The sequence below is a fragment of the Desmodus rotundus genome, chromosome 3 (assembly GCF_022682495.2).
Source record: "Desmodus rotundus isolate HL8 chromosome 3, HLdesRot8A.1, whole genome shotgun sequence".
Taxonomy (NCBI): domain Eukaryota; kingdom Metazoa; phylum Chordata; class Mammalia; order Chiroptera; family Phyllostomidae; genus Desmodus; species Desmodus rotundus.
In genome coordinates, this window is record NC_071389.1 from 18,006,743 (window position 1) to 18,033,336 (window position 26,594).

The 26,594-nt window shown below is 43.6% G+C and overlaps 1 protein-coding gene across 1 annotated transcript; it reads right to left on the minus strand.

Moving 5' to 3' along the window:
* Window positions 1-656: 656 nt before the first annotated feature.
* SRSF4 (serine and arginine rich splicing factor 4) lies at window positions 657-24,710 on the minus strand. Its single transcript, XM_024554476.4, has 6 exons — window positions 24,451-24,710; window positions 8,350-8,492; window positions 7,348-7,460; window positions 3,901-4,115; window positions 2,149-2,238; window positions 657-1,887 (listed from the first exon to the last, which is right to left on the minus strand). The coding sequence occupies exons 1-6, from the start codon at window positions 24,555-24,557 to the stop codon at window positions 1,044-1,046; spliced, it is 1,512 nt and encodes a 503-aa protein (XP_024410244.2). The 5' UTR covers window positions 24,558-24,710; the 3' UTR covers window positions 657-1,043.
* Window positions 24,711-26,594: the final 1,884 nt, after the last annotated feature.

Sequence of the window (26,594 nt, forward strand, 5' to 3'; positions counted from 1 at the left end):
AGAGGGGAAGGGAAGGAGAAAGAGCAAATCATTGACTGGCCGCTTCTCACAGGGGCCCCATTCAGGGATGGAACCTACAACCCAGGCCTGTGCCCCGACCAGGGATTGAACTGGTGACCCTTCCCTTTGCAGTACGATGCCCAACTGAGCCACAATGGTCAGGGCCAAACCCTAGGTTCTGAAGAGAGGAAGGGCTGTAAATTCCTAAGAAACTGAATCCCTTTATACTTCTGGGTGAGAAAAATCCTTTAGGAAAAATGTTGGTTCCCTACCCATGATCTAAAGAAACCAGAGTCATTATACACTGAACTTTTTATGCTAAGAAAAGAGTTATCAAGAGAGATCCAGAAGTGCAACTTTGATTCAAGAACCATGAAATTTTGTCAAGCAAAAATAGTCTTTATTCAAATTTAATGGAAACAGGGGTCACTATACTTTGCAAGACGGGGAAAAATAAAATTAAAAAAAATTCTTTTCTTTTCTTTTTTAATATAAAACAATATAATCACAATACCAGAATATGGAACTCTATAGTTTATTTCCTATGGGTTACTGCAGGTATCAATTTTCCTTGACTGTGCTATTCACAACTTTGTTAAGTCCAAAATTATGAAACCAAAGTGGTAGGAAACTTAAGACTTAGCACTTTCACTAAATGGCGTACATCAAAGGGCATCAATTCAGGGGCAAAAATGGTTGAACTCACCATACCTACCTATGTCATCATTCCAGCCTTAAACCCATCCAGGTACTGAGCTCCCTGTAAGAAAGGCCAGGCCTGAAAGCCAAGGCATTTTGGATATTCTACTGTGGGCCATGAGGAAATAGGGTTTTCAAAGAGAAGATTGTTTTCAGTCGAGCAGGAAGGCCTGGTGCCAGGAGGCTTTACAGAGAGGAAGCACTTAGATTTAACAATTGTAGACACACCATTAGGGGAGTTAAAAATGTACAGCAGTGACGTATGTTCTACTTCAATCACTTGTGCTACGGCTACCAAACATGTACAAAACTTCTCGGGTAGTTCCAGCTGTGGTCGTAGCCAGTTAGGACCTTGAGTGGGATCTAGATCTAGACTGGGAGGGTGATCTGGATGCAGACCTGGATCTGGACTTGGACCGAGACTGGGTTTTTGAAGCAGACTTTGATCTGGAGCGTGATTCTGATGGAAGGTTTGGTTTGGATTTAGAATTGGACCTCGACCGGGACCGGGTCTCCTGATTGGTGCCAGCATCCTCGGTCTCCCCTCGGCCTTCCCTCTGGCTGGGCTCGGGCTTGGCACGGTCCCGCTCCTTTGACCCCGAGCGGGACCGCGATCTGGACTGGGAGCGGTCGGCGTCTTCCTTCTTCTTCTTCTCGCTGCTGCCTGACTTGCTGTCCCGCTTGCTGCCGTGTTTTCTGCTCCTCTTGCTCTTGCTGCGGCTGCGGCTCCGACTGCGGCTGCGGCTCTCCTCCCGGCTTCTCTTCCTCCCCTTCCGCTTGTCCTTGCTTTTGCTGCGACTCCGGCTGCGGCTCCGGCTGCCTCCCTTGCTCCTGCTCCTGCTCTTGCGGAGGCCTTTCTCCTGACTCCGGCTCTTCTCCTTGCTCTTGCTCTTGCTCCTGCTCCTGCTGCCCCGCTTCTCCTCCTCCACTCTCCTCTCCTGACTCCTGCTCCTGCTTTTACTCTTGCTTTTATGTCGACTGGGACTCCTGCTCTTGGACTTCCCGGTGTTATTGTTGTTCTGAACCTTCTCTTCAACTTGGTCTTTACTCTTGCTGCGGCGCTTGTCCACACTGCGGCTGCGGCTGCGACTCTTGTCATCCTTGCTGGGGCTGCGGCTTTTCTCTTTCTTGCTGCGGCTGCGGCTCTTGCTGCGGCTACGGCTCTTGCTCCGGGAATGGGAACCCGACCTGAGAAGACACAGTGATGTCGAATTCACATGCAACTTCATACTTGATGCTAATCGTCAGATGGAAAGGCCAAAGGAACACGGAGCTATGCCCCACAATATAATCCACGGCCTATGACTGCTTTCTAAGCCCCCAGGATTCTAGTGCAGAGCTGGAGAAACTGGATGAGATAAGACCAGCAGTCACATGATTAAAGTCAACGTGGCAAATGGTGTGGATGTTTCCTGCTCACCCCCTCCACTTACACCAAGGAGGACCCACCTGGACCGAGATCGGCTCTTAGAATGACTGCTTTTGCTGCTGCCGCTTCGGCTTCTGCTCTTACGAGAATGTCTGCTACGAGAGCGGGACCTACGGGAAGAAAACATTTCTTAAAGACACAGCACAGCCGAATAGAGTCCACTCCGACATTTTTTCAGTAAGAAAATATGTACAGCACCGACTGCCCAGGCATGGAGTTGAGAGATACCTCTTTCCTGTGCTCTAGGCCCACAGACCTAGTTGCTCACAAACATTCCCCCTGGACGGCTTCCGCAAAACTCTTAGCAACTCTAATAATCCTGAACGCACTTTCGCCCCAGACCCACAATGCTGGGCTCCTTCCTTACGTCCATGGATGCCGCTGTTATCTACCCACTTCCTCATACCAGCCACTTGACTCGCTCCATCACCTTCTTATATACTGGTCATTCGGCCTCTTCTCCAGTCTACCCACCTCCGCTCTTCTATTCAGCTCACTGTAACCGGAGAGCCATTTTAAAAGTACATTCCAAGCTTTAAAAAAACCTTTAATAAGCCAAAACTGTGGACTTTCCTTATCGTTGCCTACTGAAAGCAGTGAGGGATCCGTATAAGGCAGAACATGAATGAAAAAAATAAGGTCCCAGAATATCTCATCATGGCAGAAAGGGGAAAACTTCCAAAGGTCCCTGGGAACCACCATCTATGAAAGGACTCTTGCCCAAAATGTTGAACCTGTATCTCATTTACTCCTGTTTAGATCTAACTTTCAGATTATAGGTACTTCAGGAGATAAATTCAAATTCAATGACACCAAGAGGAAACATAAATAAATTCAGAATGTGAGATGGTATTTAAAAAAACCCTAAGGAAAGTAAGTATCAGGGGCAAGAGGGAAGGAAGACTGCTTCAGAATGAAGGACCTAACAACCCCTGGCAATACGCATCTGGACTGGATTGGATCTTGGTCAGTGCGCGCGCGCGCACACACACAAGCAGCTACGAAGACATCCATGGAATAACCGGGGAAACTGGAGCACGGCCTGGACGTTGCCTAACTTTACAGCATCACTGTTAACGTTCTCAGGCTAGAAAACAGAAGTGTGGCTGTCCTCCTCGTGGAGATATGCTGACGTATTGTGGAGCAGTGTCATAATTTATATAACTTCTCTTCAAACACTGCAACAAAATCAACGCACAGGGTGTGTGTATAAATGCACATAAACACTTCTGTCATGCACGTCTGAGTGGTACATACATACAGACTGGGAGACAAGACAGAAGACGACAAAATGCTAACAGCTGCTGAAGCCAGAGGAAGGTATAGGGATGTTTGTAAACTATTCTTTCAACTTTGTTTGAAAATGATTGCAATAAAAAATTTGGGGAAATATTTAGTAAAGTCTATTCACACAAAAACCACCGAATAAGAAATTCTCCAGTCTTGAGTAGCTGGAGCATCTGGGAGAGCGACCAAGGGACTCACTCATCAGTGACCATGTTTGCTCCCAGGGAGGGTATGATCTGGCAAACCCAAGAAGAAGTGGGAAAGGAGGTCACTGATTCCTGCCTCAGAGAAAGGACTTTACTTCTATTTGTATTAATGACCTAAGAGTTCAAGAGCGTCACAAATAAATATTCAGTTCAAAGTTCTGAGTTACTGAGCCAGATGGAACCACGTCACCTGGAACCCAGCAGGAGAATGAAAATGGACTATCTATGCCGTCATTAGTGAGTGTACAATGCGCTCTGACACGCAGAGGCCAGCAGTACCTGGAGTGACTCCGGCTCCTGGAGTAGGACCGGCGTCTTCTGGAACCGGGCTTGTCTTCAACTAATCTGATTTTTCTGCCATTGACTTCAGTTCCATCTAATTTTTCCAAAGCTCTTTTCATATCGGAGTAAGACACAAATTCAATCACCCCTTCGTTTTTGCGTCCCTTGTGAGCGTCTGCATACGTCACTTCTCCTGCCTGACGCATGTAATCCTGGAGGAAAAGAAAGTTGCTGAATAGGTTGACACATACTTTGCTAAAGCAGCTAATGCAATCACCATTATGAAAGTTTTCCCTTTCTTTTAGGAAGAAATGCTAGCTTTCCTCAGCATAAAGTTTTCTCTAAAATATTTCTATCTACATACCAACCATTTACCGAGGTTCTTTGTAGTATCTGGCATTTGGTAGGTGGTAGAGGTAATTAACATTTCACTGTCCTTTTAAATAAAGTTATGTGTAAATATAAAACCTTTTAGTTACCTATCACTTTCTAAATTTTATACTGGCCATGTCCTTTGTTTATAGAAGCTTTAGAGGCTCCTACCACTACTTTTAAGTCAGGATTTTTACATTTCATTATAAATTCGTTTAAAAACATGTATAGATATTGATACTGTAAACAAATACATAAAGGGATTATAAAACTAGAACCTCAGTTTTATTCGAGATTGTTATCTCTTCAAAGCAAATGGAAGACAAGAAGGCCATAGGACAGTGCTGCCCAGCTCTGGTTTCAGACAGCCCGCGGCCCCTCCCCACTCTCTTTAAGGACTTGCTGTAATCCAATGAGACAATACAATGCACATGCTGGACGCACACTGGAGTCATACACAAAGGAGAGATCCGGTTAGTGTTTGAAAAGAAATGAAATTTAGATGAATTTAAAACTTAAGGACTTACGGCTGATTTCCCCAGATTTCCTTATATATAATATGCACTTAGTATGAATATTCAGTACAACTTATTTTTATTACTTTCCTCTATATCATAACTGTCATAAACACTGAACACATGCCATCTGATACTACTTCTCTGCTCAGTGAATCACAAAATGTTTACATGTCTTCCTAATTTGTGTGCCCAGTACTTTACCGTTTCCGAGGATTTCCCAATTGTTGGGACTTTTAAGTTATATCTATATATAGTCTTTTGTTATTATTCATAATCCAGCAATAACATCTTTGCACAAAAACTGCTTTACTTCAGCTAACATGTTGAATGTTCATTGTATGATAGGTATAAGTTATTAATTCAGTCCCAGTTACAGCCATGTGAGTAGATATAATCATCACCCCCATTTTACAAGAGGAAACTGAAATACTGAGATGTTAAGTAAACTGCTCAAGGTCATTCAGGCAGCAGGTGAAGAACCCAGGTTCTGAACATAAGCAGCCAGCCTTCGGAACTGGAATTCTTAGCACAGTCACACTGTGCTCAGGTTCTAACCCGGGAAGTGTGGTGGTAGGCGCCCGTGCCGTGGGAGCCCTGCAGAGTGCACCCCCACAGGAACAGACCTAGACGGTGTAGGGCCTACTGTGCACCCAGGCCCCAGGGAATACACCAGCACTGTGCACACACGCGGTCCGCTGCTGACCGACACAGCACGGGCCACCCTCAGTGACACCAGAGGTGCGCTGCTGTGTGAATCTCATCTCAGTGCCATCACCACAGGGTGTATGAATTTACAAATTTTAGAAAGTAACGATATCCCTTGAATCTGTTTTATTTTTGCATTTCCTTGATTAATAGCTAGGATTTACTGTGCCAGGAACTATTATAGGCTTTTTTTTAATATAAAAATGCCTTCAATTTTCACATAACCTTGAGTAGAAATGAATACTAGTCCTATTTTATGGCTGAGGAATATGAAGCGCAAGAGGAAATTAACTTGCTGAAGTAGAGTAACTAATAAACGGCAGAGCTGGGATTTAAGCCGGCTCTTAAGGCTGCCTTGACTTAATAGAAAATTGACTTCATTCCTCTCTTTCCCTAAGAGTGAAACTACCAAAGGTACAGAATATAAAACCGAATGAGGACGTTGTTTAGGCTCCATGTGAACCCAAAATTTTGAAGCTTTTCCAGTTTCCACCCACAATGTTCAGCCTTTAGCTCTCAGAACACAGGACCCCTCCCTTCAGTGCAGACACCCAGCAAGGGCCTAATGCAGTGCAGAGAACCAGCACCACGTCCAGTCCCAGCCCTTCCACTAAGACCGACTGCGTAAATTAACCTTTTTCGGGATCTCATCGTTGTTATCTAAAAACTAGATAACAAAGTTTTCTAAAAACAAAACAAAAAAACCCTTACTTTTTCAGGATAAAGCCTTGGCTGGTGTGGCTCAGTGGCTTGAACGCCTGCCTGCGAACCAAAGGGTCCCCGGTTCGATTCCAAGTCAGGGCACATGCCTGGGTTGCAGGCCAGGTCCCTGGTAGGAGGCATGTGAGAGGCAACCACACATTGACATTTCTCTCCCTTTCTCCCTCCCTTACCCTCTCTTTAAAAGTAAATAAATTCTTTATAAAAAGTAATTAAAAAAACCTTTTTCAGGATAAATATTCCATGAAAATCAAATAAACCTTATAAAAAACATGGGTCAGATAACCATTTTTACCAGAGGGTCTACACTGGAAGCTGACATGAACTTGCATATTACAACTAATGTTGCAGGAGACATGGGTGGCTGTAACTTCTTCTTTAATTAAAAAACAAAACAAACAAAACCCCCTACATTGGTATCTCTCTGTAACATTCATTTTCAACCGGTGCGCCACAAGAATTCCTAAAACATGCAATACCTGACCGTGTAGTCAGAGGCACGGACCTGTTTTCCCTTAGACTGTCAAATTAAAAAAATGACAATAGCCAACTGGTGTGATGAATCAAAATTATACCTATTTTTTTGGTTAGATTGGCAAAAAATACACTTTCTGGCGTGCCACAGAATTTTAGTAGTTAGTCTGTGTGTGCCACGAGATGAGAACGGTTGAAAATCGCTGCTCGCTTACGTTCTCCATGAGGAAAACCTCAGGGACGCCGACTGTCCTTAGAGTGACGGTCCCGTGACATACAGTAGTAGTGAAATTCTGATGTCTTCTGCACTCAGACGGAAACTTTAATTACAAATTTCCAAGTGCGTTGGGAAGGCCTTCAATCATAGAACACCGTTACATTCTGTGTATGCCTGGGCCTGCATAAAATTCCTGCTTCCCAACCATAACTGTTTGCCCAACCATCCATCCATTTATTTTGAGAGAGAGACGGACAGACAGACATTGATTTGTTGGCCCACTTATTTATGCATTTTTTGGTTGACTCTTTTCTGTGCCCTGACCGGGGACCAAACCTGCAACCTTGGCATATCGGGACAGCACTCCAGCCAACTGACCCACCCAGCCAGGGGCAACTCTTGCCCAACCGTACGCCAGAAGGTTAACAGGGTCCAAACCTTTAGGTCTTGCCAGCTGCACCGACTTGACAAATTTTCCACAATAAGCCTGTATTCTGTGCGGGTGGGAGGGCCATATTTATCTCGGCCACTTCTTCTGTAACCATATCCACCTTTGGAAGGTTCAAATAGATAAGATTACTCAGTGGGGGAAAAGGCAAAAAACGATATAGCACATACTCCCCTTAAATATACCATTCACCCCCAACCCAAATAGCACATATATTTTAACTCTATCCCCACCCTCAAATCCAAACTAGATTTTTTTAAAAAAAGCAATCAAACATGAAAATTTAATTCAATTTACAAAGTTGTAAGTATATATATTCATTAATATTTAAAGTTAACATGCATAAATTAAAAACTATTAACAATTTAACAATTTAGAAATAAGTAACCAAATTACTAAATCAGTTACTGGTGTTACTCACAGTGATTAAAGTTTTTGTGAATATTTTATATGAGAAAAAAAAAAGATTTTCAGGCACCTATTTCAGTTTAATCTCATCTGTGTCTAACCCTTGGGATCCTCACCACCCAGGTCTAATGGGGAAAGGTTGCGGTCGTCACATGGCTTCCTGTTTTGGTCAGCCAAGGGCCACAATGGTTCAAAGAGCCACGCATGGAAAGGTAACCCAAGGTCAGCAAATGGAACAGGCAGTCATCTTAGCCTCAAAGGATTCTTTTAATTAAAACATTGAGGTCTTTGTTAAATCTATGTTAAACAATTGCATTACAGAGAAAAACAAAACAACACAAACATACATCATTAAGCATATTTATAAAGTAGTAAAACAAGAAATTTATGTCATTAATTTAATTAAAATTAAACATTATCAAAGATGTTTATTTGCAATTTTACATTTTAAAAGATACATAATTTTAAAAACAAATGGCTTAAATATCAATACATTTCAATGTAACAATAATTTAATTACTTTAAAAAATCAAGATTTAATAACAAAGGCATGTCACTGATACAAATGCCCTTTAAATGCTTACTGCGTCCAGAACCGTAACTGCCATCTCGACGTGGGCCGCGGGCATGCTCAACAATTACTCGCTCACCACAAAGGTCTTTGCCATTTAGTTCATAAACAGCATCATCTGCATCACGCAGATCATCAAACTCCACAAACCCATACCTAGAAGAGAGCAAACAAAAGCTTGGTTGGCACCATTCGGACATCCAGCTTCACTACATTAAAGAGAAAACAAGGAGGTTCATGCTTAGCAAAGGTTAGGTGGGGTTTGCAAACTAAGGATCAACTTTCTCTTCCCTTTAACTGAAACCACTTTGCTTGGTGCCAACAGGCACTACAAGGAAATAGGGAGCCTTCTCAAGGTAGATCCCTGTCTTTCTAGTAGGAGACTGGCTAAATATAGAGACCGCTTCTTTTGTTCCCCAAGTAGTTGGTGGCAACTACAAAGACCTCTGCAGGGGTGCTTGGTGTAAAGTATCAAAATATCACATAGAACTCACTGATTAGACCTACATTCAGGCACTGTGCTTTATCTGTTAAATCATGTTTGGAGTAATGTAACAAGCTAAAGATAATCTCAGGATCTCTAATCTCCTTAGTGAAAGAATTTTTTTAAAAAAAGTTCCTGTTCCTCCACCTAAACAAATCAGTCACAAATGAATAAATGTTCCGGAAATTATCAGTGAAAAATATTCAGAGCTGTTCACTTCCTCATGTTATTCCAAACTCATTTCTATGAAGTTTTAGTAAGGCTGGAATTATCTAAAACCTTTATACGGTTGTGTAAACTCCTACACAAACTATTGCTAGGAATTTCCCAGCAAAGAGGTTTGGTGGTTTAACACATACAGGAAAGAAAACAAACTCCCTCCAAAATTCTATTAACGTGTGTTAGAGTACAACTCATAAAACGAAAGCCCAGAAATTATAAAATACTTGTAAGCAAGGTTAAACAAATGCTCTATGAACTATGTTATCACTAAACTTTTAGTTTGGTCTGTCATGGCCCTGGCAAGTCTAGCTTTGTGCCCACCGCCTGTCTAAAAACCAACACCATCTTAATGATCGTGTGTGATCACAAAGGAAAGTTATCCTTAAAGACAAAGGAATGTCTTTAAATTCCTATGCACACCAGCAAACTTAGTGTTTCTCTGCGTGTAAACATACTGGACTGAAAACAGGTTACAAGACTTGCCCAAGTCCATTCGGCCTGACCAGAATGATTCCAGCTTCGTCAACACATGCTGCTCAACGACATGTTAAGTGAGAACTCGGTCTTGCAGGATTCTTTCCTTACTAAAGAGCTCCTCTCCAGCGAGAGTCTCTCAAGGTGACAATGCACAGCTAACAATTTCGGAGGGTTCTTTAAGCTGAAATGTATTAATAGCATTCAAACGTTGAGTCTCTCAATCTCAATTCCCTTTAAAAAAATGTAATACAGGTACACCCAGTTGTTTAATGGGAAATGTTTTGCAGTAACATTATCCAGCAGGCACCTGGCTGGCTCCCTTTATGGGCTATGAAGTCTTTAAAACATGGTTCCTTTAATTCCATGGGCTAGAATTGCTGAGCAGCTTAATAACTGATTTTGAATATGATGTCATATTTGACAGAGCAAGTAAAGCCTCTCCAAATCACTGACTTTCTATGTTAAAAGTGCTTTAGTCACTAAGAATCTGACAGATAAAAATATATTGCCACTGCTTTTTCCTTTCCAAAGTAGGGTGGGTCATGAGGAAAGCCATACTATCATTTTTAGAGAAAAAAAAAATTGAAAAGCATATTAAAAAATATCAAATCTAACTGCTTTCTACTTCGGTTTATTTCTAAATAGATCACAGTAAAGTACCCCCTCCTCCCCCCAAAAGAACCTTAATTCGGTTGTTAAAACTGGTCATGGGTCTGCTTAGCCCCCAGCATCACTGCGCTTGGCTTCGTATGAGAGCGAGCTGATGCCAAGCAGAGGGACGAGAGCGCACTCAATATGGGTGCAGTGAACCCCCCTACGGGCTCCGCACCATTCAGGGACCCCCAACTCATCTAGTGTGACATCAGAAGGAACACAGTGACTCCTAACTAAGAAAACCATCTACACAGATGGTCTTCCTTCAAAATAAGGAGGGTTTATAACTACTTGGGGTGGGCGGGCGGTCAGAGAATGCAAGGCCCTAAGCTCTGCAAGTCATCTGGAATAAAAAGTCAAGCTGTTGTTAAAAAGGGAAGCGTGTGTAAGACCCACGAGGCAGTGCGCTCTCCCAGACTCAAAGACCGTCCTGTGCGTGCTCGTTCTGCTCCAAGGCTCACATGCAGAACCTAGTCTGATCTCTGAGGGAAAGTAAGGACAATCTGTTAAGTGGAAGCACAATGATCTGAAAACAAAAATTAATGTTCGGTCAGCCCTATCTCTCGCTGAGGCTGAAGGGAGGCATTCCTTGCCAATAAAATTCTTCCCTGAGTTGTAGGGATTCATCCGTATTGTTACCTCCTTAACGTTCCCTACTAAAATGTCCCAACAGGTGGGTCACTTGGGAGCCATATTGGGGGGGGGCTATCCAAGTCATTTATTAAAATAGCTGATGTAAGATCAAATTTATTTCACAGGAAAATTTTGGCCACTACTCTGTGAAAAGCCACAAATACTATTTGCAACATTTTAATGTCAAAGTCCAGTCCAAGGGTAAATCAGGCACCTGTTACTTCTCTCTGCCACTGACATGCTGGGGGGTTTGGAAGGTTAAACCAACTATCCTCCTACCACCACAACCCACACTCGCCAGAGATGCCTGCCTGTTCTAAGAGCAAAGTGAAGACCAGGTCAGCGTGGCTGCTGCTGCCACACCACCGTTTACTCAGATCTGCTTTACTCAAAGAAAGACTTGTTCCATTCAATAAAGGGAAGGGGTTCCCCAAATGAGGCAGAGACTACATAACAAAATGTTACTTGGCATTTATTAATTTCCATATACAAGGCAATGTTATCTTATTTAATATTCACAATACCCAAGGATCAGGCACTGTTATCCCTGTGTTACAGATGAGGAAACTGAGGCATACTGTAACTAGTTAACACCGGAGAAAAAAGAAATGGCTTGGGATCTAGCCCTCGTTCAGCTATAAAACCAACTCTGAAAAGCACATGTAAATAATTTTATTTCTCTGGGTCTAGTTTGTGAAATGAGGGAGCTATACTGCACATGTCTACGGTTTCTTCTAACATCAGAAGTATGACAAACAAAAGTTAGTCCTCCTCTGGCTCAATGAGGGGGTAATTTAAACTGATGTGGTAGCACCAGAGGCAAACAAGAGTGACAGATGGTCAAGGATAAATTTAATTTTTATCATCTAAAATACCTTTTAAAACTACTGTATGGGTCCCATACAGTTTTATTTAAACATTTTAACTGTCTCCAAAATTTTCGTGCCTTCGAAAAATAAAGAGCTTTCTGGTAACTCATGTCAACGAATCTTTCTTAATCCATTTTAACATCCATTTGTGCTTTGCAGAAAACAACAGGAAACTAAACTCTGCTCCCCCAAAGTACTCTCCTTTTGATTCCTTTGTCGAGAAAGGAGCGATATTAAACGCACACATGCATACGTGTCCCTGGTGTGACCTGAGAGTAAGCCTCTCAAGAACACAGCCCAACAGATGATACACTTAATTCTAGCTGCAGACACCCCTTTTCTTATGCTCTATTAAAAATAAAGACCATCTTTCAATAATTCCAGTATGAAAATAAAGATGATGAAGGAATCCTGGAGATTGAATCTAAGACAAATTTAAAAATCCCTCGGTGGCAGAGATTGCTAAAAATGAAGACAAACAAAAACTCTCCAATATTCCTCCTCTTGCTGGACTCCCAGAGGTCACGTCCCTCAACCTTTCTCCCCTGTGCCTGTGTGAAAGAACAAACAGCATGGCCTAATTATTAAACAAATGCTAGTTATCAATTAAAAGAAAAACTCCCTTCTTCAACATTTCTGTACCACTGCCTTTTCCCAAACTCTTTTTCTTGGGGTCATGTTTTACTCTGTCAAATGAAGTCAAAAAATGACAGGATGGGAGTTTTTGTTATTTCCTCCCTAAAAAAGTGGGTATCACAGTTCTGACCAAGTATAGCCAGGTAGCTGGAGAGCACAAACAGAGCCACACCGAATGACGTGGGCTGTTCGAAGCTGCCGTCCACTGTTCCACCACTGACAGCTCCGTGCCCTTCCTCACTCAGCACCTACTGCACTGCTCAGGCACCCAGTCCGAATGCCCACACGCTAGAACTGGAACGACGTGTTTTTCCAACCGAAGTACTCCAAGACTTCAATTTTAGAAGAATTCCCTGAAGAAGAATTATCATCTGAGCCCGTGTTGTTGCTACACAGACTTCCCCTGATCCTAATAACCTACACCAATGGTTCCAAACACCCCCCGCCGGGTCCCACTGAAGAAGATGTAGAGTTCATCTCACCCCTTTTGGAATAGCTTAGGGCCATCTCTGTCTTCCCAACATTACCTCTGAAGAGGGAGACTGGAGAAAAGTCCTGTCTGAAACGCGATGAGCACGGCTTGCCCTGGAGATAAGCTGATCAGTGGCTAACTGGGCAGGGACTGGCTAAGGCGGTGCTGGGTACTAGCTAACGGACAGGGAGTGGACGTGGGGAGCGAGGAAAAGCAAGCCTCCATGCGTGTGCCTGCGGTCACCCACCAACACGGCTCACCAAGGGGCATGCCTTGGATGTTCTCTCTATGACAAAAATGTGCCCCTTTCCGTAGTGGGTCTCTGCTCACCTTTGTCCTAAAACTGTGCCACATGCTTTTCTTTGTATGTGGACATGACAGTCCTCAGCCAACCATCAGCAGGATGTGAGTTTTGTTTTCCCAATGTGGTGAGCCATTCCCACATTCACTCATTTTCCTTGTAAGAACCGAACCTCTCCATGGCTGGTCAGGATTAGGGATGTTGCTGTAGCCAAGGAAAAATTTTCATCTGTTGAAGTTAACCCATGGGTCGGCTTGAACCCTCAAACTAGGGTCAACAGCACTGTACTTTAAGGGCAGAGCCCTTAAATCTACTACCCTGAAAGAAATGGCATTTAGTGAACAGGAATCAAATAGCTTTCTTTCAAAGCACTCAGTGTTGGACCTGTATTTCAGCCAACTTGGTGTTTATGAGGTGAAAAAAGTTAGGACACATTGATAGGAGAGTAATTAAAACAACACCACCACAGCAATTCTTGCTGTTTGCACAAAGAGCTTGGAAAACTGCAGAAGGATACTCGGTGACCAACTCTCTAGTGCTCGGGTGAGGCCAACTCAGAGAACAGCTTGCGAGTGAGCGCTGTGACGGCCCCTGGTTCCAAAGGTCTATTACATTCCAGGGGCGCAGCGGTCAAGCCCTCAAGGCAGAAGTAACCAGTGCCACAGTCGCTTCTTCGGGTCACTGACTATGATGGCAATTTGACTTTCCTGGTTACAGAGGGTTATTCATAACCCACAACTAGGAGCTCCTACTACACGAAGTAGGTTCCTGAGATCCTTTTCTATCTTGAGACAGGAAAGAGGCTGCTCTGGGCATTCTGGGTTTCCTTTCTTTGGCCTCAGAGAAGGGAGGGCCATCAAGGCCACCCGGAGAAGGTGGATGACTTACCCGTGCTCACTGAGTGGCAGAGCTGGGGTGCGACTTCAGGACTCACCAATACCCAGTCTGGGGCTCTTTTCACGTCGGCAAACCGGCAGTTCCTGCACACCAAGAGCTCTCTCATTAGAGCTAGTGTGGATTCCTGGTCTGCAAACGCTGGCCACAGCTCAGTCTGCACTTGATTTTTCCCCACCTTCAAAGAAGAAAACCTACCTCATGATTTCTCTCTGCTGGATCCCTGGCCATCTAATTCACTCCCAAGAATCTTGTAATCACCTCTGTCTACTCCTTTCTGGTTGGCCATTCAGTCTATTGCCTAATTTACAATTTTCTCATTCTGTTGGGCCCTCAGGGCTGTCTCTTCCTGTCTGATTAACTTACTTAATTCTAGGAGATGGCTATTTTTACTTAGTCAATTTGTCTCTTTACACATAGCAGGGAAAGCCAGCTACTTTATCATTCTTTTGCTCAGAGGTCTATAATGACTCCTAGATATCTCTGTTTGCATCATACTCTAGACCTGGAACGCCTTGCTTACATAAGGTGAGTGATACCAACCCTCTTCCATACACCCCTGTATGAGTCTCAGAAACCTGCCCGGTTCTGATCACTTACAGCACTTTCTTTAAAGCTTCAAAACTTCTATCCGTTTTTATGTTTAACGTAACATGGTTGTTGTCCTTTCAAGCCTTGTTCTTTTTTCCTTGTGCTTCTCCTCTCATTTGATTATGAGCTCTTTAATAACAACCACCAGTTAGTATTCAGCACCTGGCACACAGTAAGTAATTGTCCGTGTTTCACCCATGCCCCACATCAAAGTTGCGGAGCATACGACTACTACTGTTATCCCCGGTCTACAAATGAGAAGATCAAGGCTTGGAGAGGCCACGCAACTTACTTATTATCAAGGAGCTCGTAAGTGACACAGTAAATTTGAACCCAGATCCAACAGACTCGAAAATCCAAGCTCTTAACCACAGGGTTACACCACCTTTGTAAAGGCTGATGCTTCTCTCCCCATCCTGAGCGTAATCCTTTTCATTCAACAAGTGCTGCTGCTTGACTCGATAGTCTAACCTCAGGTCAGCCAGGCTGTATTCAAGTTTTCTGGCACAGTGGGGTAGTCTCCAGAGGGAAAGCAAGTTTCCTCGGGGCAGGGTGAAGCCCCTCTACGCCCGGGGTATGTAACAATCAGGTTACTCTCACTCTTGTCTTTTGGTTCCCATTAGCCAGTGTCAGCCATCTGGTCCTTCCGAAAACATGTGTGGGTTCAGAACATAACAGACTAGAAGAATAGAGGAAAAATACGATTATTCTGTGCAAATCCCATTCTGGAGGTCCCGTATCAACCCCCAGAATCTGTCTTTGGTTTCAGACTCAGCACAAACTAGGCCAGCATAGACACAACAGGGTTGGGTCTAGAGGTGGTGGGTGTGAGTGGGTACTGACAATATTATGTATTTTAAAATACATTTAATTAGTTTTGTAAGAAATGATGACTGGAATCAAAAAATGTAAGCATGAATAATGGGGGGAAATGGACTAGAAATCAAAGAGTACCATAAGGTTTATAGCCCTCCAACTATATGAGAATTACAGCAACCAGAAAAGCACTTTGCAGATAAGCATTTAAGATCTGATTTAACTTCAAACCACAATGAACGTGACTACTCTTGCCCACCAGGACTCTTTCCTTCTTCAAATTCCTCTGTAGTAACTTTCACAACTTTGACACTTACTGAAATCTCAAAGATGAAGAAACTAAGACTTGGAGCAGTTAAGTAACTTGCCAAGGATACCCAACACCTGGGACTCTCCAATCCTGGTTCTAACCCGAAACCAACACTCCACCACCACATCCTACTGCCTTCCGTACGCCAGGACTGAGAAGTGATTGACAAGGGCACGCACGATTTAAGAAACACAACCTCCAGAAACACAGAAAGTCAGTTCATCATATTGTGTTGTGGGTGACAAATACCCACATGAGTATTAGCATCTTATGAAAAAAACTAAATGGCAAGAAATACCATTAAGTGTACCAGAGCTAGTAAGCTGTGAACAATTACTCTCTAGAGTATTAGGACCAAACATATAAAAATTTAAAAACCAATCTAGGAAAACAGAGAAAGGTACCAAACCATAAAGAAAACACCTGCCCATCTCTAAAGGGAAAATTCACATACCGGAGGAAGACAGAATAGAAACAATCATCATCCTAAAAACTAAGGGATAAAACTTAATTCCTCCAAAATAGCAGAGAGGATTATGTATCAAAATCAAATTTAGTTTTATTCTGTAACTGTCCTATGCACTGAACTGCCCATTTGTTTCAACTATCCAAAACTGTTTTAAAAAACTAAGGTCGCTATGCCGTATCACTTTTTACTAGGTTGCAGTCATAGTCTACCCTGCAAAATGGGCCTGCCCTCAGAAAGCAACAGACCTGCAAACAGCTTTCGATCAAATGATCGCCACCAGAACCTCCTGTCATAACTGTTATTATTTTGACATTTTTAAGTCAACATGGCTGCTTTCCTTAAAGGTGGAGGGTGGGCGGGGAGGGACACAAACACAATCACACCTGTGTCCATTCAGTTTTCAGACACATCAGCATTAAGGGTAAATGAAATTAAAAGGTGTCACAAGAAAAGGGGATCAACTATTCCCTGATGACCCACTCAATTTCATGAAGACTCAATCACAATTACAAACAATTCTTTAAAAACTCAAAAGATGAAAGTCATGTAGCCAATTAATGAAATAGAGGTTTGCACTCAGCAGACAGCACTACCCGATTCCAACACCAAAACTACAAAGCAAACCGGTGCCTGCTTCTAAAAAGACACAGTAAGGGGGACGACAGGCGTTAGAGCCTCTTACAGGTCACGCCTCTGGGGCCGTCTTGGCCGTTCTCCTGTCCTTCCTAACTGCCCCAAGGTCCCTGGGCTGCAGTCAGTTGCTTTCTCATTTTTATTTTATTTTTGGTTAAAGATGACACTCCCTACGCTATTTCCTGGGGACGCCCTTCCCCTGAAACTGGCCATGCAATATTTTAATGAAATTCTTTAAAACTAATGAACTGATAGCTTTATTTCACCCGTGAGGAATAACTCTTGTCAAAGGCAGCGCTCCTGGTTGGTGGTTCCAGACTCCCTGAGCCTCCTGCTTGACTCCATTCCTGAAGAATAAACTCAAACCTCCCTCCTTTCAGTCCCCGCCCGCCTCCAGGTCTCAGAAGTCTGTCTAGGAAGACCCCCGCCCACCCCATTCTGGCACCCAGGGCTAAAGACATGGTTGGGGGGCCCCACGGAGGGATTACAAGTACCCTTAAAGTGCTTCCTCCGGTATCTGCAGTTCAGATGCCTCCAACTTTCATCTCAATACAAAGAAAAGGTCATGTGGGGCATTTCCTCAAAAACATGGCCCGCAAATTCAGAGCAGAGCCTGACCCCTCGCTACAGGGCAGAGTCATTCACCGCACTTACTGCACAAACCCTACCCTGCAGCGCCGCGCTGCAAAGAGTAGCCTGAGGTGAAGAATCACCACCAGTCTCTGTCCAGGGCCAATGTCACAAAAAGTACCACCTGTCATACTTTTTGGCAGTGAAGTTGTCAGCATGTTGGAAGCTTCTGCCAAGAAACTAAAGACTGAACAAGCCGTGGAACCTGAACCACCTCCTCACCCTTGAGACGAGTCCCAGGACAGGATGGAACCATCTGGAAAGAGAGCGTGAGCGCAGCTTTGACTGGCACCACCACGCTGTACCTGCCATGTGAACAGGAAAGGGCTTCAGCTTCCAGAGGCCAACAACTCATTTTGTAGCCTCATGCCTCAGTTTCCCCATGAGCACAAACTAGAGACAACACTTGTTTGCACAGTGTTTTCATATACTCAGTTAAAAAGTAAGTCATTCAAATGCACACTGTTAATATACTCTAGTTTGAAAATTGCAGTGTTAGCTCACAAATTTCTAAATACCACCCCCAACAGGGTTCTGTCGGGCGCCTGGAGCACCTTTCCTCTGGGCGCTCAAAGCACATTTTTCTCCTTAGGTTACTGGAAGCATCCAGGTACACGAGTAACCCAAAGCACATTTTGTCTAGTCTACATCCTGCACCTATCTTTTAAGAAGAGAAAAATTCTTCACAGGGCCCTTTCCACTCACATGCCACCTCAATGAGGAAGGGAGGGGCGAGACAGTAAACTGAGGAATAGGGTTTAAAATGACTTGGCCAAAAGGAGCGTGTTCACTCAGGTCACCCACAGCAGGGAGCCAGGACGGAGGAGCCGAAGTGCCGAGCCAGGGCAGCCCACGCCATTGACATTCGGTCAGCATCGCTGTGCGGCACTGTCTCCTGGCACTGACTTATCAAAATGACAAATTAAAAAATTACCCATGTCTTGGGACAGGTGAAGTAACATACTTATGCATACATTTTTTTGGAGGTGGGTTGACTTCAATGAGACTGCAGTACAGACAGCTTGGGCGTATTTGTGTCGGTCATGCTATCAATGAAACAACACACTGCCATGCAATCCATAGTCCTGCTTCTCGTTATGTCTTAATTGCTTGAGAAAAAGTTCTTGGGTGAAACACATAAGACCATTTCACTTGTTAAATTGGCAAAGAGTTTAAACAACATGGATACCCAGTGCTGGCGAGGCTGCTAGGAGGGAAAGCTATTTGGCAGTATATATTGACGGCCTTGAAAATGTCTGTTCCTGCTGTGACACATGATTTTACTTAACGGAAGCTGTCCTTAGGAATGACAAAAACACAAACAAAGTTTTATGCACATCATATCCACCACAGGGTTATTTTTAACAGCAAGAAATTAGAGACAACCTAGGAGTAATGGTTGGGTAAAGCATGATACAGCCATACAATGGGTTTTATGCAGCCATTAAAATAAATGATGTGAATGAAAAAGATTTTAATGTAATAGGAAAAAAACATATGGGATAAATTAAGCAGAAAAAGCAGGACATAAAATTGCATCTAAGACCATGCCTACTGAAAAAGGTTCTTAACGACACTTCTTTTGCGCTTTGTGCTTTTGGTGTTGTCTACAGGTCTACACGAGCCTTTTCTGCCCCCAATCAGCCCCAAGCTGTTTCTGTTTTTAAAGAAGTTCTTGAATTTGTTATCCTTGGTAGGCTAAATGGGACTAAATGAGTGAGCATTGAAGACTTCAAGATAACTCCCTCGTACATAATTTTTAAACATTCTAATTTAAAAATCATAATATTAAAAATTATAACAATGGATAGTTGAGAGCTCAGAAAAATAGAAACTCTTATACATGGCAAATGAAAATATAAACACTATTGGTTCAGAGTAATGGCAATCAGTGGGCAGCAAAGGCCTTAGAAGTACGGACAAGTACATACTGACTCCAGAGTTCCACCTTTAGGAAGTTGCCAGGAGGTAATAACCAGCACGTGTACAAGATTTACTAAAGGATGGCCACCACAGTGTTTTAGATGCACAAAACAGTGAAAAACCAGAGACACCCTAAATGTCTTACAACACGGTTTTAATTATGTGTATTAAATAGCATGCAGATGCGGGAATACTATGTAGCCATTAACGATCAGGTTGTAAGAGAACACTTAATGACCAAGGAAAAGGACCATGAGGCTGTTAGAAAGGTTATAAAATAGGATTATAATTATAGTATGATCCCAGATATGTTAAAACAAGGGAGGGGTTGGAATAAGAAGACAGTGAGTGAGAGAAGGTAAAAGTGTCAAAATGTCGCCCTGGCTGGTGTGGCTGGCTCAGTGGACTGAGCTCCAGCCTGCGAACTGAAGGGTCACTGGTTCGATTCCCAGTCAGGGCACACGCCTGGGTTGAGGGCTGGGTCCCCAGTTGGGGGCATGTTAAAGGCAACAGATTGATGTTTCTCTCATTCTCTTTTTCTCTTCCTTCCCTTCTCTCTAAAAAGTGTCAAAATGCATCTTTGGATGATTTGTTTTTACCCGTATATTTAAAAAATTTATAATAAATGTAAGATTTTTACAATCAGAAATAAATACGTGCTATTTTGAAATATTAGTTAACTTTATGCATAAAACAGTTGCTCAAACACTCTTTTAAAGAAAGCTATGTTTTAATCTCTTCTTAAATAATAATAAAATTAATCCAGAACGAATGCCTTACTTAACACAGCTCCAAAGCCTGGGACTGTGTGGGTTCAAATATGACATTATTTAAACCTATCCTAGAACATTAAACTAATTATATCTCCGTTACTGCCCCTTTAAAAGAAAAGACAGGAAAAAACAAGCTCCCATCAATGCAGTCGAAAGGTAAAATCCCTGTGTAGGTTCTGGGCTTGGAGGAGATTCATCTTAGTATCCAAAGCCTAGCGATGCCTCAGATCAGAAACAAACACAACAAGGACTCAACTTGTTAAGGAGTCATAACATGCTTAAAAAAGTAAGTAAGGTACCTTCTACTTGAAGGAATTTTTAAAATCCACATCCACTGAGAATATGTTTGTTTATTTTAAATACAGAAAGGGAAGGAGGGAGGCACGGAAGGAGGGAGACACACACACAGACACAGAGAAACTTCACTGTGAGAGTAACATCAATCAGTGGCCTTCCGAATGTGCCCTTCTCGCCTGACCAGGGACGGTTCCCACACCCTAACCTTTTGACCAGGAATCCAACCTGTAACCTTTTGGCGTAGGGGACAATGCTTCAACCAACCAAGCCACCTGGCTAGGGCTGCTTGAAAGAATTTTTAACAAGGGTGAGAACAAAACTTCCTGGTAATACGTAGGTATCATAAAAATCCAATTAAACAGACCAGGACATCCCCTAAAAATTCTGGCTATTAACAACTTCACTGTAATATGAAACACAGATTCTGGAATTTATAGCGAAGCTTCCCTTGAGTTTTTTAATTCATGCCTTTAACAAACTAAAACAAACAATAAAAACAAAAAACCTACCACCTCAATGATTTGGTGGGGAGGGGTTTACCTGTCCAGCTACTAGGCAAGTAGAATAATCTCAGGATGTGATGTTTAATTCATTAACTAAAATATGGAAAAATTAAGACACAAAGGTCTTTGACTAAAACCACAAAATTTTGTGGCAAGAGAAACTACTGTATCAAAAAACCTTCTACACTTTACATGGAAACACTGGTTTTATTAAAAAAAAAAAAAAAAAAAAAAAAAAAAAAAAAAGCAAGCCCACAGGATTCACAAAGAGTCAAAGGCAGCGAAGGCTACTGTGGAGCAGGTAGGCCATAAACAGGTGCTAATACCATTGCTTCCTTGACCCCCCTGGTGACTCTTGCTGGAGTTAGGGTGCCAGGTATGAATGCAGGCTCCACCTAAGGGGGTCTGGAGTGGTCTCCGGGGTGCGGGGAGATCTACGTCATGTGTGTGGTCCTTGTTCTCCAAACACAAAGGCAGTCTCCACTCGGGCTGCCTGGTACAATGAACTACCGCACATCCCTCTTCTCCAAATCCCAAGAGGGCCCATAAAAGCCTCTCCTTGACACTCAAGTCCCATCTAGAGAGCTCCTCTGCCTCATCACCTGGGTCTACTTTCTCCTACAGCAGTACTTTATGCCTATGTAATTACTTCTGAACTTTACCCACAGCTATTCAAGTATAATGCACAACCTTCTGCCCGAATTTTTGAGGGAAAAATAAGGATGTGCATTATATATGGGTATAATAATCCTGTGTACAATGTGCACAGAAACCGTGGGTGCACATTAAACATGCAAAATATGGTAACACGTCTGTCTACTGATAATATCTCTCTTCTACAAACTTGGACTCTTCAGCAATTCTTAAATGCCCTAACCATCTAAGATCTGCTTTTGAGTTTCAATTACTATTAATCACAATCCAGGTATGTTCAAAAATACTGCTCAGGGAGATCTCCTATCCTCCTTTGTTTCCCAGACCACAAGCTTACACAGGCTGCTGTGTTATGCCATCTTTCCCGTCTGGACCTGCTCCTTCCTTTCAGACTCCTCGGCACTCCTGCCATCTTGTCCAGACGATTCTTCCTTGAAATACATCTATGCCATTGGTTCTTGGCTCAGTCTTTTTCCTCTGTAATGACGCAGGTGTGCCCACTTGGTGACTGTCATACCTGTTTTCAAATCCCTGAAACAACGTCCTATTTCTCATTTCAGTCACAGGGCTCATGCACATCATGGTCCAGCACAGAACTGTAAGACCCAACAGTTCCCCAAAAGAGACCTAGATATTTAGGGTCCTGGAAGAACCTCTCCTTTCTCTCATCCCATCATTTCCAGGGTTGCTCAATTTTTCTCTCTAAAGCCTTTGAATTCCTCATCTATGATTTTGATTTTTTAGTATAAAATCTTATAGTTGTTTCTGGTTTATGTGGTTAAATTTCTAGATCCTTAATGAGAGTCAACCCAAACTAGATTGTTTATTACTCAACATTATTCCTTACTGGACCAACTCCTCATCACCTGAGAGAGCATACACCATTCCCAGGTCTTTCTCGTTCTTCCTTTGAAGCCTTAGGCAATCCGTCCTTTAAAGCCCTTTTCAAACAAACCACTCCAAGTTTTACTTGTTTGAGGCTTAAAAAGTGAGAGCAAGCATTTACCTCCAAGTATACATTTTATAACCATAAACACTTAATGTGTTCGAGAACAGAATTCTTTTCTGTCTCCTTCCCAATTCATTTAGCATGCTCCCGGTTGGTGGGTTATCAATGTATTTGTTAATTAACCAGTTTTCCCATTAATATCAACATCATTTCCTGCTCACTGTCACTTGAGTAACCTTAGAAAACAGACCTCGCCAAATGTGCTTTATGTTATAAAACACAAGCTAAGATGTCTCATCAACATCATGATCGAACCTCTGTAATTACAGCGACCATTTACAACTATGAGCCAAATGCTTCACAATTTTCCTGGGTGAGGAAACTTAGAATTTGAGGAGTAACTTTCCCACAGATAGAAAGTGGTGAAGCTAAGATTTAACCCAGGTCTGTCTAGCTTCAAAACCCACGCTTTCCCCATAAAACTTAGTTATTCTGTCCATTTATTTGGGCTCTGAAGAAAACTGGGAATTTTAACTTGTTTTCTCACATATATATGTATTACTATAACAAAAAAAGCCCTTAAGAACTGAAAGTTCTATTATACAAAATGATTATTTTCCTAAGTCTTTTACTCTAAACAAAGTCAGTATTCATAAAAAACAATTTACTGAGGACATTTGCCTGAGTGAGGTGAGTTTTCTAACGATCAGTTTGACTTTTTAGAACCCAGCCAACATTTTGAGTATATGGTAGTTACCAATTTTTCTCAAACATGCAACTCACATTAGGTATATCCCCTACCTATTCACGTGTTAGTTGCTAATGTTATGCTGGGGGACAAACTGTAGCAACGTCAGACCTGTTGCAAGGCAGTTCTTTAAAAAAACAAGCCAAGGTTCAGTACCCTGAAGTGTTGTCCTTACTCCTCTTAATTTTTATGTCCGTGTCTTTGAAGTCCTGCCTAAACTTTCCTGGTTCTGACAGTTTTCCCCGTTGAGTTTCTTTTCCTGACCGGACTCCCCATCGGTTTTCCCTGAAGCACGTAGCTCCTGGGGGCCCCGCTCTGCCAAAATAGGTTAGGAATACAAGTAACAGACCATATACACCCAGGGAGGCAGTAAGCAATTTCGCGCTGCGAGTCTCCGTCTACGGTAGCTAGTTGGCGCGCGTACCAGCCAGGGTGGCCACTATTCTCCACCAAATTCTACAACGACAAAGCAATTTTTTTTTGGCAAGCTGGAGAACAGAAACCACAGCCTGGAAACTCTGTACGGAGTCTTAAAGATAACGAGTTAAGACTTTACCCTTGTAGAGGGAACGGTGAAGGCTTTCAGCATGGCAAGACGATACTTTCGAAACTGTCACTAGACTACTCAAACCGGAGTCTCCCGCCTCAACAAAGTGTAGCACATGGCAAGTCTAAACAAGGCTTCTCTCCAGAGCTGCTATCCCCAGGAAAGATGCGTTGTGACCGTCTGGTCCATTAGACTGGCGAAGAGGTGAAAGGGGAGCAGGAAATCCTGCCTGTTTATTGCCAGCAGCCCGTAGAGCGGGAAAGGTTGGTCTCTAGGCGGAAAAAACCCGGCCCCCGGTGCCAGTGCCTAGCCGGAGAAAAACCAGGCCTCCTCGGCGCCTTGAAGCTGTGCACTCCTGCCTGGAGCCCCAATCCCACTCGGGTTTTCCTTCTCCCCGTCCCACTCCGAGCCTCACCACTGCTCCCATTTCCCTCCACCACCCCCACCCGCGCAGGCGCAGTGGGAACCCGGGCCTACTCGCGCCCCCGAAGCGCCGCGACTATGGCGGAACCGGAGCAGGCCGATAGCAGCTCCGCGCCCGGCAGGCTTCTCCCTCCCGTCCCCTCGGCATCCCCGCCACCGCCGGGCCCTTGTCCCCAGCCAGGCGGCCCTTCTTGCGCCCTCCTCACCCGTTCTTCAGATCCACCTCCAGGATCTTCCCGTAGCCCTTAAAGAAGCGCTCCACATCGCGCTCCCGGGCCTGGTAGCTCAGGCGGCCAATGTACACCCGCGGCATCCCGGCAACAGCGGCGGTAGCTTGGCCCAGCCCCAACCCCCTTAGGCGGCGGCCGGCGAAGCGAGAGCACGGCGACGGCGGCGGCAGCGACGGCGGCAACGGGCGGACGGCAAGACCGACGCAGCCGAACCCCGGCGACGTACGCGAGCACGCAGTTCGCGAGCGCGCGCCTCCCGCTTCCCCCGCCCTCCCCGCAGGCGGGCGGTAACGGGAGGGAACTCGCGTTCGCTTCCCGCCCAGCCAGGGGTGGGGCGGAGCTTGCCAGGGCTGCGCCGGCGTCGGGCTGGGCCAGGTGATCGACAGGCGGCGGAGGCGGAGGCGGAGCGGAGGCGGAGGCGGAGCGGAGGCTCTGGGCCCCTGCCAACCCTACGGATCCTCTCGCGAGCTCGTCTTGGCGGGACACGCAGGGCCTTCCGCAGCCGCTGGCTTTGCCCCTCCGGGCGGAAGTGCTCGTGCTCCCCGCGCCGCCCTAACTCTCCCGCCCAGCCGGCGTTCTGCTTTTATCATTTGGATTGGACGGGAGTGGTTTCTACTTTAGAGCAGGAGCTTTGGTATTAAACCCGGCTTGTAACCGTCTTGTATCTGTGACCTTGGGCTCCTTACACGCCACCTCCCTGCGCCTCGTTTGTCTTCTCTGTAAAAGGGGGCTAGAAATTCCAACCTTCCAGAGTTGTCTTGAGAATTGTTACGCAAAGCATTTTGTACTGTTCCCAGCACATCGCAAGTGCCCAATAAATACCAGTATTATCATTACTCTTAAATAGGACATTTTGCTTCCATAGAAGCAGTTTGGAAAATGGAGAAGCCTGGAGGTTTGGAGCGAGACTAGGCTTGACATTGACTAAGTTACTTGACCAATTTAACTTACTTTCTAACTTGTAAAATTAGAATATCCCATTTCAATGGAATATCAGGATAAATGGGGTAATGAATTTGGAAGGGCTTGGAACAGTATATGGACCGTAGTAGGAGCTTCATAATGGTTCCTTTCTCTCTAACCCACTTTACCTAGATAGAACCACAAGACGTTTTCGGTTTTTGTTTGTATTTATTTCTTAAATTATATTTTGAAAAGATAATTCATTAACTGATTCAAGTGGTAGGCAGTGAAAAGTCTTCCCATCTTTCCTCTGGCTGCTGTTTCCCTCCCCAGAAGCAGTCAGTGTAATCAGTTTGTTAAATGTCCCTTTGGAGGTATTTTAGACATAAAACAAGTAGTAGTGCTCTGATATTTTGAAAATCATTACATACGAGTACAAAAGGAGCTTCCTCAGGACAATTTTTGTAGCTCATGATACACATTTTATACACAGGAATTTAAATTTATTTAATCAGTGCCCTAGTGAGGGACACTGCTGCAAGGAGTAGCTGTGTGTGTGTGTGTGTGTGTGTGTGTGTACATTGTATCTATTCCTAGAAGTACTCGAAGGGTGTGGGCAAATGTAGTTTTGACAGATATTGCTCCACTCTCCATCTCCTCATTAACACTGTTATCAAATTTTCTGATCTTTGTTAATCTGATAGCTGAAAAATGGTACCTTGGGTAGTGTACAATAAATTGAAATTATCTTATTTTGAGTGGAGTAAGCCTTATTTTAAGAGACACTTGTATTTTACCTTCTGTGTCTTTTATATCTTTTGACCATTTTTCTTATTTTTTTCCATAGGAGCTGACAGTATAATAGGGAAATGAGCTCTTTGTCAGATAAGTTGCAAATATTTTCCCCCAGTTTGACTTTTGACTTTGCCTAGTGTTTTCTGCCATGCAAAAATATTAGATAATTATGGGATCAAATTTATCCATTCTTTATTTTTCTTTGATTCTGGATTTAGTGCTGCAGTTTGAAAGGCCTTCTTCATACTGAGGTTAAAAAAAACAACCCCAAACCAAAACCTCCCCTGGTTTATTCTGTTACTTCTAGGGCTTATTTATTTTTTTATTGCAATCTTTGATCCATTTGGAATTTAGTAAAGTATGAGGATCACAATATTAAGAACTAGCACTAGACTTGGTTGTCATATAATCTGCTCAGTCTG

Excerpts from the sequence above, each read along its gene's own strand:
- SRSF4 (XM_024554476.4), bottom strand. The coding sequence starts at position 24,557 with ATGCCGCGGGTGTACATTGGCCGCCTGAGCTACCAGGCCCGGGAGCGC. Across the intron at positions 2,239-3,900 it reads AGGAGCCGGAGTCACTCCAG|GTCCCGCTCTCGTAGCAGAC; the intron begins GTACTGCTGGCC and ends TTCTTCCCGTAG. Across the intron at positions 1,888-2,148 it reads AAGAGCCGATCTCGGTCCAG|GTCGGGTTCCCATTCCCGGA; the intron begins GTGGGTCCTCCT and ends GTGTCTTCTCAG.